Raw genomic sequence first — 13,713 nt, 5'->3', positions numbered from 1 at the left:
AAAATAAAGTTTGAAATCGAAGTTGGATATATTTACGTGGTACACATCGAAGCGCGAGTTAAATTATTGCGAAGAAGAGATCGGAAAGGGAAAGACTTGGTTGGGAAAATATATATGTACGATTTCGAGAATTTTATATGGGATCGAATAAATGGAGGGGCGAGACGAAAAATTATATCTAAAAAAAATTTCCTTATCTATAAATTTGTTCTCTCTCTCTCTGTTTCTCCCTATTTATATTATAATGAAGGTTGGTGCCGTAATGAATTGTGAAAAAGATAAAATGAAAAATGTGAAATCCGTTACTACAAGTGGCAATATCCAATGTTAATACGAGACGGCTTTATAAGAAGTTTATTGTCCGTGTTTAAGTGCCAAAAGATGATCATTCTTTTAATTTTTTCGTTGTCGAGTCGAGTCGCTTTGCGCGTTTGCGTGTTTAAAGAAATCCATTGAAAGAACCGTTCGATGTTACGCAACGACGAATCAGGTTCTCCGGCAGATATCTTAAACGAAGGAACGTGGAAAACTGATTTGTCATTGACACTGCTGAAAGAGATTTAATCTTTACCTTCTTCTCTCGCCTGTAAACTTCTCAGGAATTTCCATAAATATTTAACAATCGCCTTTTTTGAATATTTTCTTCGACGATCCTCGTTTTCACCGACAAGATTCATCATCATCATCGTCGTCGTCGTCGTCATCGTCGTCGTCGTCCTCGTCGTGATCGATTACTTGTTGCCAGGCGAGATGTCTCCATTTATTCCACGTTGAATTTAATTTTCAACCGATCGACGAGAAAAAGGCATGCCATCTGGAACGAGAAAAGTTTCACGCGAATACCCTGCACCAAGGACGTCATCCTCGGGAACCAGTCTCTCCCTGAAAAAGCGCACGTTCGTACTCGTCGTCGTCGTCGTCGTCGTCGTCGTTGAACACTCGCGAGAAAATTTCTGAACGAGCTCTTTTAGTTTTTTCTTCGATAACACGGCGCGATCCTCGGAAGAAAAAAGAAAAATCCTCCCCGACTTGATTTCAACGATGACGTCCTTTCCTTCTCCATCCATTTAAAAAAAAAGAATTGTCTAAGTTTAAGTTTATGATAATTAGGAGCAGCGCAATTGAGTGTGAAATTTTTCTCACTTTTCTACGTAAGTGTTTAAGCGTTTAATGACGCCGTTGAACGACGAAGACGATATTTTTCTCTCCTTCTGTGTCTTTTCTCTTAATTTATGTTAATCAAGAGCATAGTCACTTTTCTCAGTTTTCCATGTGAGAAGCGTTTTACGATGTTCAACAACGAAGCCGACATTTTTTTCCCTCCTCCGAGAGGAAAAAAAGGAAAAATTGTGTTTCAGATTTCGCTTTGCCCGACGATTCGACGACTGACTTTTTCCCATTGTGCTATTCCCATCACACGCATACAATTCGATCCCATTACGTAATTCGCGCGGAGATACTTCGACCTCGACCGATGATTCTTTGAAGAGATTGCGCCTTATTTGCCTGCGATTGTATAAACGACACGTGTAAAAAAAAGAAAAAAAAAACACTCGCGTCCCGTTCTCGTACGTTTCTATTGCCCGGTCGTTGTGTTTCCAACATCGTAACCGGCATGGTAGCAGATCTCTACTTTACTTCATACACCAAAAAGAAAAAAGAAATTATTCGAAAAGATAGTATGTCATCCCTCTCCTGTTTATCACGCAGCGAGGCTCGTTTATCCGCGAGTTTTTCCTCCTTTCCTCTTTTTTTACTCATTATTCCTGAAATAGGGGTCGTAACGAGCGAACGCCGCGCGTTTCCTCTTTCGTTTATTCGAATTGCGAGTGATAAGTGGCCCCTCGACGCTCGTACGAAGTGAAAATGCGTGGAAACGAAGAGGAAAATAAAAAGAAAAGAAGCGGCGGGATTTGGTTGGCGAGGTAGAGATGTTCTCCTTCGCGACAACGCTTAAAAATATCTTTGGAAAAAGGTCCGATCGCTGGCTGGCTCGGCTCGTCTCGTCTCGTTTCACTGTGCACGTGCACTCGATGCGCGACAAGAGAGGTCGAGCCGCGTAACCCATCCTTAAATGCGTTTCCAGCCGCATCGGCGATGATCTCACTCCTTCTCGAGAGCGCGTAAAATCGCGCCGATTTAAGCCTCGAGGAGTCGATGCTCTTTTAAAGCGCAGCTCGGCCGCCGATTCTCTGACTCAGAAGGAAGAGCTAAAAATGAAATTCTCGAAAGGAATACAACGAGATTGTTATATACTGTGTATAACGCGGTATAACGTACTCGACTCGTGTAGATCGAATTGAGGATATTGCATTACTTATTGCCGCTCGCGCGACGCGATAAAATTTGACGCGAATATAGAAGTGAAATTTCTAAAACGGAAGAGATCCGGAATCGAACCCGCTCAACACTTTAAAACGACTTTGCCAACGGTCGAATTAACAGTTTTTGTTTAAATGTAATATCTGTTCTACAGCTAAATAATTTAGCTCAATAATTTATTATTCCAAGCAAATGAAACGAAAAGTAATACCAAACGATTGATGAAGATCGATAAAATATGTAGCTACTGAAAGTATATAGTTGTGTGTTAGTGGCCAATCTAGGTATTCTGTATATAAATTGGGTGTACAATTAATAAAGGATCTTATATCCGTCCTTGTCTCCAATCCCACGGAAACGGAAGCCTAGCAAAAAGCAAGACGATTGCTCCAACTGTCGGTGGTCTTAAATCGTGAATAAACGACGTGTTCCTCGGCGAGAATTCGTGTTCTTCCTCCCTTGATGGATCGACGTCGAGAAAACGCACGGAGTCAGCCGCGACGACGGAGACAAAAGAGGTGGCGGGATAATTGAAACGAGTCGAAAAAAAAAGAAGAAAGGGAAAAAAAGAAAAGAAAAGGAGAGAAGGAGAGGACCCCCTGAGTGTGACTCGAGGAGAACGATCTCGACGAAGCCGCCGCCTCGGTTAAAAGAATGAGGCGCGAGAGCTGAGAGAGAGAGAGAGCCTCTAACAACCGGCCTGATATTTGACTTCGATCAAGCCGCGAAGATCGGGTCCATTGTCTCGCGGGGAGTTGGGGCGTGGCCCTCGCAAATGAATCGAAATCGAACGATCTGAGCCGTGGGGCTGCTTAACTCCGTTGCCAACGAGATCTCTGCCTGGCTTTGTGCGCCGGTTAGATTCGTCCCCGAGTGGTAATCTTGAAACGTGTGTTTGCACCAGCCATCGTGGGAAATCGAGAAGTTGGGCGGTGTTCAGAAGTAATCGGATGTGTCCGATTAGAAACGTCTGGAACTACTTCTACTCGCTCATACGTAACTACTGTGTGGTTTGTTTCCAGCTAGGAAGCCAGGATTTTAGAAAGATTTGTTCGTAATATTAGATTTGTTTTGTTACGAGATTATCGAGGTGAATATAAAATTGAATCGATTACTAATCAAATGGTATCTCGTGTATTTTATAAACGAAATGATACGACGTGAGACAACAACGCGAGCTATTCGAGCTTTTTAAGATTATTACGTTATGGAAATTTATGCAAATTTAATTTGATCAAATGTGCATTCCTTTTTCGCTCTGCAAGCTTTGAGGAGTAATTCTACTCATTTAAATCCGTATGATTCTTTTCCCAAAAAATCGAAAGAATCGATTTCGTCAAAACCAACGAACAAATATACATTTTCGGATAAAAGAAGGGAAAACAACTTTGCAACTGGACACATCTCTCATCCCACTCTTTCTATTTCCACTCAGACATATGGTAATCCTCCTCCAGTCTGCCTCTTCGATTCTCACAATCCTCCTCCGTGAACAATAGCAGCCTCGAACGGTCAAATATATTCCCTAATTCTTCTAAGTCCTCTTTGTGTATATATATCTGACAAGAGGTAGAGAGAAGTTGCGTCAGCCCTTTCGTTCCTGAAGGGAGCGCGCACACGATGATCGGCTCACGCAGATCGAAATAAAGCGATAACCGTCTCGATCTTAATGCAACGAGTCGGTGTGGATCGAGCTAGCAACAGCGGCAGATGGAGAGGCATTGTTTCGACGCCACTTGTGGGGAGAGGTTGTTGTGGTGGTGGTGGTTCCAGGGCGGGCCACGAGATCCTTAAAAGATCGTCGTCGTCGCAAAAAGAAGGCCGTTTTCCACGGAATCGACGAAACGAGTTCCGCAATGGAAAAACGTCCAACGGACGCATGGAGGACTCTCTTTATCTCGCGAAGGGCTCTGTCGAGGCAGCTGGTGAACAGGTGTTTGCCCTGGCCAGCCTTCTAGCCTGTCAGCTGTTCTTCTAAGCCGACCACTAAGTAGCGACCACGCGAGAAACACCCGTTGCTGGTATACTACTCCTTTCTGTCCTTCGCCAATCCTCTTCTCTCCTTCTTTCTCATGCAAATAATTTGTCCTCGCGACTCGAACGCGTCCACCACTTTCTTCTCTTCCAATTTCTGACACGAAGAATTTTTAATGGGCTGTACAAGGTGAAAAAATTTTTGTTGAAAAGATAAAGTATTCATATGGAATTTTACATTTCGACGATATGAATACGAACGATCGGCAGTTTTTTCGAGCGATAAAAAGTCGCTTTAATCATTTAGAATCGGTTGCAAACGATTTGCAAGCAAGAATCTAGATTTTGATACTAATTGCCAGGTTTTAAATAGGTCAATTAAGAGAATTATTAGCATCCCAGAAGTCCATTATTAAATTGATTCAAACAAATCCTCGTTTCCGTTGAAACCAATCGCGATTCTACTTCCTTTGCTTCTATGAATGTTGTATTTATCAATCGTCTAACGAAAAAACGAGTAAAAATTGGCTGCATCATTCTACAACAAAAAGAAGTCTTTCATCTCTCATTTTCGTCCGTCAAGATCGCATATACTGCCACATTGAGATTTTCAACATTGCCTCGACGTCTCCAAAACGTTAAAATCTACAGCCACGAGTCACTTGTCCGTTATCCTGCACATCTCCATCAATTATATTGGAGAATTCGAGCGATTCTCGGGAGATACGTTAAAAATTCTTGTTACGCGGGAAGATGATCTTCTATCCATCATTTTGCCGAGAACGAATACAGAGATTGGACGCATTGTCGCGGAGGTTCTCGACACAACAGCCGAGAATAACGACGCGTAACGCATCGTCGTTTCGCTATCATTGAGCGCAATTGACATCTGTTGGCCGGCGCTCAACGTAGTACCGGTTGGCAACCGGCTCTCGTCGATGGCTGGCTGGCAGTGCCGTGCCGTGCGCGGCCACCCGTGTTAGCGCCTCTTCTCTTTCGTGTGTTTGATCGATCTGGCCGATACGTTTCCGCGCCGATTCCACCATGAGTTTATCCTTGGAAAGCTCGCTGAAAACACCCACGTCTTTGCACCCCCCTAAAATAATTAATGCTTGTCGCGTGATCCTCGCCAAGAATCCAAGCTCGAGAGGAATCATCGACGAGTAAACTTCTACGTGTAAATTTACTCCCGGTTTGAATATTATTCTTTTCTCTCGCTCAAGAGAGATCAATCTCTCTCGATGATCACTTGATCGATCAATTGCCGCTGAAGGTGATTGAAAGTTGGATATTACTGGATAAGTGTTTTAATCAACCGTCTAGCGTGAACGAGGCGCTCTCATCCTCCGATTACGTACACACTGGAAACCCTGTCGAGACATTAGCCCGTACTTCTCTCTTTATTTGTTTCCTTTATTTTTTTTTTTTTTACAATTTCTACAAGCAGCAGGTTTTCCAAAACTTCTAAAGAACACTTGTTCGAGGCAAACTCGTTAATCCGGTGAAAACAGGTGAAACGTGTTTCATTTCAAGCATGGAGACGCAAAACTGAAGGGATCGGCGCGACGCTCGCCGGATTTTTCCCCGAATATTTTTGTCCGCCTATTTTGTCGGCAGCCGAGGGGTGGCTCGCCCTCCTCTCTCTCTTTCCACCCCTCTCGATGGTAGTCGTCGATGTTAGAGGGGTCTAGAGAGGTTGAGGGAGCACGAGGATGGAGGGAGGGATGGTAGTGGATTTGGGGGTTGGACCCGTGTCGAGGTGGGGCAAAGGTGATCCCCCGCGGATCAATACCGCCGCCGGTCGGCCGCCTCCAGTCTGCCTCTCCGATGCTCTCGTCGTATTCCCTCTTAAAAATCGAATGCCATTCGGTGCACTCGTTCTGGAAAAAAAAAAATAAAAAAGAAATAATCATTCCCCGCGAATCATCCACGCCACTCTCTCTCTCTCTCTCTCTCTCTCGCGATTCTCGCCAAGATTCGAATGAAATCGAAATTTGCCTGCACGGAAAATTCGATTTTCCATACCGTTTGACGATTTTTACGGGGTTTTGTTTGCTTTTTAACTCCGATTTAACCAAATTCTAGGGGCAATGATTTACGCGTAAATTCGTTTAATCGAATCTTTATCGAACTGCACACGTGCCGAAATCGAGTCGAAATCGATAATATACGAAATATATTACGAATATACGTATATCTGTGAGCGTACCAATTTTCGAGAAATCTCGAAATTTATGAGCGGGCCGAAATTTTAAATTACGCGCCCTTTACAAAACGCGGAAAATTCGGAAAAGGAGAAAGAGAATTGGAATTCTCGTTTCCATAATTATCGATTCCGCTCCATAATGATTTTATCCGCTCGACTCCACTTCCGCGGATACGCGGGCAGTTAATTTTCACGAGGCTCGGTGGTAAAAGTAGCCCAGAGCTCGCTTCGAGCGAGCGTGACGAAGCGTACGCTTTAAACCGGCCGATGGACGATGATGACGCAACGTTGCTTACTACACGCTGCCCGATTACTCGCTTACTTTCTCCGGACACCCGTAATATCGTTCGGAATTAACCGGAATGGGCGACGAAGGGGAACGGGCGTTTGAACGTTCGAGACCCCTGAATCGTTCACTGACACAACGAGACGCGTTCGTTTCGTTCTCGTCATCGTTGACAGAGGGAGAGAGAGAGCAAAGTTCCTCCACGCGAAACGGATTCTGTGATTGCGTCCCGTTCCGTGGAGAACTTTAGTCTGTAAGATGATTAATCGGCTAAACGTTTCGTAATCGAAGAAAAATATACGCGCTCACGTTACGTTATTTATTTTTGCAACTTGACTTTCGAGCTCTCTGCGTTATGCGGAAGTGCATAATCGCAGAGGCATTTAGTTGGTGCGATTTTATTGCTGGCGTTTTTCGTTCGATGAAGATTCGACGAAGAATACACGAAAAACTAGGAAGGATGTAATAATTTTGAATATCCTGCTCGGGCAATTTTTAATAAATTTCACGATTTTTCCATAGAATTATATTAGAAGTTAGGAAACGAGAATTTTTCGTTCACGGATCGAAAGTGTAATTTCTTATTCTCGTTTTATTAAGAAGTTTTAATACGAAATACAAAAGCACAATCGATTCAAAAGAGAAATTCGTAGACTTGAAAAAATTGAAAAATTATCAAGAGATCGTTCAATCGTTGGTAGCGATAAATGTTGGAGCGGATTTTTCTTCGTAGATCTTTCCATAACGAACAATCTCTGGAACAGGAAGAATGGAATCCAATCGGATCCAGGATATTCGGTGTGGCTGGCCGGAAGCGTGCCTCGAATACGAGGCGCGTGTACCTTTGTTGCGTCGCACGGAGCCCGACACGAAAGGAAGAGAGACGGAACGGCGGAAAAATTGGAACGACCTCGCCGTAACCGTGTTTTGTCTTCCCCTAGTTCCCTGAATCGAGCCCCCGGTACAAGCTCCGTCGCTTGTTTCTCACGTCTCATCGCTTTTCCGGTGAAGCATGCAACTGGTGAACTGTCGAAAGAAAAGGCACGACGCCAGCTATCGTTGCGCTGAAATACACGGCGACTGGTCGATCAGGTTCGAACTCGAGAATGCCCGATGTCGTCGATTCGAGGTCGAATCGAAGTGAGCTTGTACACGCCCCTTCTCTAAATCTAAGTCGTTCTACTCGAATCGTTAACTCGACGATGATGACTCGATAAGCTAACCTTTAATCTCGAATCCGAATTCGCGATTCGCGTAAATCCCGCGAATTTCCTCCAAACCGGAATTCCGTTCGAATCATCGATTCCCCCTTCTTAAAACGAATCAAAACGCTCGATTAACGTTCAATGGGGAACGGCAATGTGGACGCACGCGTCATAAGGAACTTCATATCTCGTGCAAACGCGTCATGGACTTTATAATCCAAGAAGTGTGCACAAGAGTTTTCGAGTATCCAGCTTTCCATTTGCGCACTGGTGTTACTACCGGTGTATTATCTTCGCTTTCACGTTTCTTTTCCTTTTTTTTTTCAACCTCATCGCGTTTTTCCAAGATTATATCTGGAAAAACGTCCACGGAAAATCGCATCGAAAAAACCGACTCTCAATCTCTCCCCTGCTGTTCCCTCCCCCCGTCATTGTAACAACACGCGCGTAATCAATCCTTGTCATTATCCGAGCGACCACGGTCTTCCGTAGATTTCACGAAATTCCTGTCGAAAAAGTATTTTCACACCGGGGATTATTTTTTTATCGCTCTTTTCTTTCCAGCAATCGCGGTCGTCGATGATTAATTTCGACGAAATACCCGAGTTATCGACCAAGGAACTGCTTTTTATCGCGTGCGTTATTTCGTTTCTCGGATAACGTGCGATACGCGCATTCTCGAAACGATATTTTCAACGCAATTATATATCCGAGTCCGCCACCGACGTAGGAAAGGTGGAAAGAGTTGCAAATTCGATCGATCGATATCGTGGGGGGGGGGGCAGGAACGTGACTTTTTTTCTTCTCCCTCCCTCCTCGGGCTTAAAATTTCCCTCTCCGCCGGTTGCGTAAAAACCGGTAGGCCGCGGTGACACGAAAATCCGCAAGCTCGGGAAGCCCCGTGGTAATCGATTGGCCGTGTTTGTCCCCGCGATATTGTCCCCGTGTCGCGCCGTGGAAAACGTACGAGACAAGGTACAAGCTTGTATAAACCGGGGTAGAGGGAAGGGGAGTGGAAGGGAGAGGGAGGGACGTTTTCTGCGCTTCGCCACCGATGTCTCCCGTTTCCGCGGCGCAATTTATGCGTGATATCAAACGTGGCGACGATGTACAGAAACCGAACGACCGTGAACACGATACGCAACGAATTTATGAAGATATTATTCGACGTGACCGCGATGGCAATAAATATTACCGGTACGGATAGGAATTTAACCGTTCGAGCCAGCCTCGTCGATATTCGGCCTGTCGAACGGAATACGATCTTGATTCTCAAACCTTCCTTGCTTCCTTCCAACAATAACCTAAGAAACGAACATGAGTTTTTCCCCAAATTTTTACCGCAACGTATCGAGCAACGTGTCGTTCTTCCTTTACTCGATGCGGATTAATATGTCATCGATGGAACAATCCCAACTAGATAATTCAAACGGATAATATCTTCTGCTGAGAAAAAGAAGTATCGATAAACTTATTATCTATGACGGAATAAAAACAGATAATCCACATTATCTCTCTCTCTCTCCCCGCAAAAAAATGCCACTCATCATCCCCCGCGAGGAATCGATTTGGAGCGCGTCCCCCTTTTTCTTTTTCTCTCTTCTTTTTCTAGCTCCAGTCGAAGGAGGAGAATTGAACTAACCAGGTTGTGTTGTGGCGTTGCAGGTACAAAGCGAATCGTTGCGTGAGCGGGGGCGGTGGCCGCGGGAACGGCGCGACTGGCACCGGAGGCGGTCTAGGTAACGGAGGCAGCGGCCGCGGGGGCGGCGGGGGCGGTAGCCCCGGCAGGGGCGGCGGCGGAGGCGGCGTTGGAGGAGGAGGCGGAGGTAGGAACGGAGGAATAGACGGTGGTGCGATACCCGCTACACCACCGACGATCAGCCGTTACCACCACCGCTACCATCACCACCATCACCACCACCATCGTAATCACGACCACGTCACCACGACCACCACGGCGGACGCCACCACCATCACTGGCGTCGCCTGGCACCTCAGGCACAAGCTACCCCTTGGAAAGCAGTGCCTCGAACACCGTCTTCAACATCGGCATCACCATCGGTCCCCCTATCGGGCCTTAAACATGGGCCAAAAGATTTCAGGTTAGAAGCACCGCACACGTGCACACACGCCCGCTATTCCCTAATGGATCGAGTATGATAGTGTGTAGGAGCCTTTGGTACGACGATGCTCTCGACGATGTTTTAGGGCGAGAGGTTTTTAGTTGGAGAGAGAGGCTTGCTACGGTGGGCCCAGGGAACGTGGACCGGTTTGAGAGACGTATAGGAGATCGTAGGAGGACGAGGTGGCAGGATGTTCGTTGGCGATTAGAAATAATAATAAGGAATTTCGGGTATCGTCGATTTTAGTGGAAACGTACGGGTGTTTCTCTTTTTAGAAGAGAAATTAATTTTGCGCGATTACTTTGATTATGCGAAATATTGGGTCGGTTAGTTCTTAGGAAAAATATTATATCCTCGATTATAACAAAACGACTTAAACGAGCTTGATGGACGAATTATGCAATACGCAATTACGGTTTATGAATGATACATTGAAAATAAGAAAATATGCAATAATTATTCTGATATAATGGATTCTTGCAATTTGCACGATTAGCGAAGCATATCCATTTCCAATAAGCATTTGGATTATTATACATATATTCTCGAGTATTCAAAGAATTTTAACATTGTATAAACTGAATTTTTTAAATTAGTCGTAAGAAAGATAGAGGATGTTTTTATTAAAATATTGTACGTATAACGTTGGTTTAACGGATTCGTAGATCCTAACGCGGCCAAGTTACGCGATCCGATACACGCTCGAGAGGTTGATTCACCTCGTGCCCGAGCTTCGTCCAGGGTCAAGGCCTCTGACCGCTCTCGATTTTACCTACCTGCTTCAGGTAGAAGCTCGAACAGGTCCTTCAGACCTCGATTCTATCCTCCGATTAACCACCGTATAAAATATCAACTTGGAACGAGAGTTTTACGATACCGATTTCGTTTCGTCAATTTTTTAACGACGAAAAGGAAAGAAAAAAAAGTCCCTCCAACTCGATTAAACTTATCTCGTTGAAAATTAACTTCCAACCGATAACTCGAATCTCGCTCCTCTCGTTAAATATCTAAATATCTCCTTTCTTTTCCCCTTCCTATCCGTTTAAGAGAGCCTTTACCAACAACCTCTGTTATTATATAAACAGCGAGTCGAGCAGCAACGTGGAACAATTACACTCGCTAATTAGCCAATTACGTCCCTCGATTGCTATTTAAAGAAAAAAAGCAATTATTCCATAAATAAAAAGGAAACCACCTTTTCAGAATCACGTCGTGAATCAATTCCCATCGATCGTAACTTCCCATCGTGCGCGTCCCTCCCGTCATGATTTACACTGGCCATTTGCCCGCTTCCGCAGATTCATTCGATGCCACGATCCTGCAGCGATCCTCCCCTCTCTCCCTCCCTCCCCACTCTGCCTCCCCCTTGTCTTTTCGAGAAATTTGTCGCCCTCGACCGCAGCCAATTCGCAGCTCAGCTGCACCCGTGAAATTTACGAGGCAAGTGTGTTATACGCGCAGAGCGAGAGCAGCGGCCCCGTGGCGACACGAGGGTTGCCGAGTCGAGAGGGGAGAAAAAACGCGGCGGTAGCCAGGTCCAGGGTGTCTCGATGTCTGGAGGGATAACGGCGTGAAGAGAAAAAAGAAGAAAAAGGAAAGAAAAGGGAATAAAAAGAAGAAGACAAACGCGAGAACGAACGCTCGAAGAAGAGGAGGAGGAGGGAAGTGGAGTCGAAAGGTCGACTTGGACCGGATACAGGTCCGTGAAACGGCCTTTCTATTAGTACCCCTCGGTTTTTCGGTTGTTGGAGGGAACGAGATAGTAGTAGACCCTTTGAAATCCTCCAGCTCTCCTTTCCAGAACCCTCGTTCCAGGACCCTCGAACGGCGCTCGCGCTAGGGGAACAGCTGCCAGAGCAAATAAACCGGCATCCAAGGATATCGGTCTCTCGAGACCCGAATCAAGGGAGAACGAGATGGCGAACTTTCGAAAACCTTGAACGAAGGCCTGCTGCGCCCGCCGGACCAGAGAGAGGGGGAAGGGGATCTTTCGTTATTTTTCTTCCATTCTCTTTTTTTTTCTCCCCCCCTCTCTCTCTCTCTTTCTCTCCTCCTCGACAAATCTACCCGGTATCCAGGTATATCTCTCCTCCCCTGGTGGATGAACCGCATCCGAGAGAATCCCACGGATCGCGATCTGAATTATTTATAACGAGCGCCGGTGGAAATTCCTGGCGGATGAAATTTCGTCCACGCTTTCATTTTTCGCGCGATATATTCACGCGTTCAACCAGCGAGCAGCGTGTCAGTTGTCCGTAAAGGTAGGCGTTCTGGGAAACAGAACTCGAAAGTGAGAAATCTCCGGGTGGAGAGAAGAGAAATGAAAAGGAAAGATAATATTTGGCTCGTGTGTCATTGTGTGTAGGATAGGGATGATGGGATAATAATCTTTTAAGATTCTCTCTCTCTCTCTGATTCGCGACAGAAACTCAAATTTTTCATAGAAGAATTCGAGAATAAAATCTTTTACTTATTTATTAGAAACGTTATTGAAGATAGTAATGTTATTTCAGATAAGGAGAGAGGATAGTTGGTGATCGACGGATTTTTTGTCCGCAGGAGGGGTTAAAAGCGTGACACGCGAGGCTACAGCAGGAGCTGTCGGTGGAGTTGGCGTCGGCGGTGGCGGCGTCGTAGCTTACAAACCAGTGGTACCAAGAGAGCTGGCGCAACATTTTGCGAGGCCGCCACGGCTCGATGTCCTGCTCGACATGCCACCCGCCTCGCGGGAAACACAAATTCATCATAGCTGGAACGCTAACGATCGTAGTCTCAATATATTTGTCAAGGTACGTAATCCTTAATTTTTGGCGAATTGGAAAGAAGAAAAAAAGAAATATCCGATGCAAACATTCCAAAGTATTATTGATCGTAGATGAAGCGCCATTAAAGCTTGGAAAAATTAATCGATTTTAACGGTCTGTTCGTTCGTTTCAGGATGACGACAAGTTAACATTTCATCGGCATCCCGTGGCTCAAAGCACAGATTGCATAAGAGGGAGGGTAGGGTACACGAAAGGAATGCATGTCTGGGAGCTGTTCTGGAGCACGAGGCAAAGAGGAACGCACGCCGTAGTGGGCGTTGCGACGGCAGAAGCACCTCTTCACAGTGTGGGCTATCAAAGTTTGGTGGGCAACAATGAGCAAAGCTGGGGTTGGGATCTCGGTAGGAACAAACTGCTTCATGATTCGAAGAACAATACCGGTATAACTTATCCGGCTCTTCTTAAATCCGATGAAACGTTCATTGTTCCTGACAAATTCCTGGGTAATTATCCTCCTCGTTATTAAAAAATGTAATACCGTGTCCCAATGTTTTATACGTACTTATGAAAAATATCTTTATCGTTTTCCCAGTGGTCTTGGATATGGACGAAGGCACGTTAGCATTTGTCGTTGATGGCCAGTACCTTGGCGTCGCGTTTAAAGGCCTGAAAGGCAAGAAACTTCACCCCATTGTATCCGCTGTTTGGGGACACTGTGAGATCACGATGAAATATATCGGTGGTCTTGACCGTAAGTAGTCTCTAGAATCCAACTGTACATGACTATACGATATACCGATCAGAACTGTAGTAACGGTGTTCGTATTTTGTT

At 45.2% G+C, this 13,713-nt stretch overlaps 1 protein-coding gene across 12 annotated transcripts in view; it reads left to right on the top strand.

The window, feature by feature from the left end:
* Positions 1 to 13,713, top strand: part of LOC107998190 (protein gustavus) — a 215,902-nt gene that overhangs the window by 195,866 nt on the left and 6,323 nt on the right. For all 12 annotated transcript variants that reach the window (XM_062072602.1, XM_028666847.2, XM_062072610.1 and 9 more), the window contains 4 exons: positions 9,659 to 10,095; positions 12,676 to 12,905; positions 13,054 to 13,384; positions 13,474 to 13,632. In XM_062072602.1, coding sequence (XP_061928586.1) covers positions 9,659 to 10,095; positions 12,676 to 12,905; positions 13,054 to 13,384; positions 13,474 to 13,632 — 1,157 coding nt within the window. The remainder of the gene's footprint in view (positions 1 to 9,658; positions 10,096 to 12,675; positions 12,906 to 13,053; positions 13,385 to 13,473; positions 13,633 to 13,713) is intronic.

This window comes from Apis cerana, linkage group LG3, assembly GCF_029169275.1.
Source record: "Apis cerana isolate GH-2021 linkage group LG3, AcerK_1.0, whole genome shotgun sequence".
Taxonomy (NCBI): Eukaryota; Metazoa; Arthropoda; class Insecta; order Hymenoptera; family Apidae; genus Apis; species Apis cerana.
This window is presented reverse-complemented; position numbering and strand designations above follow the sequence as displayed.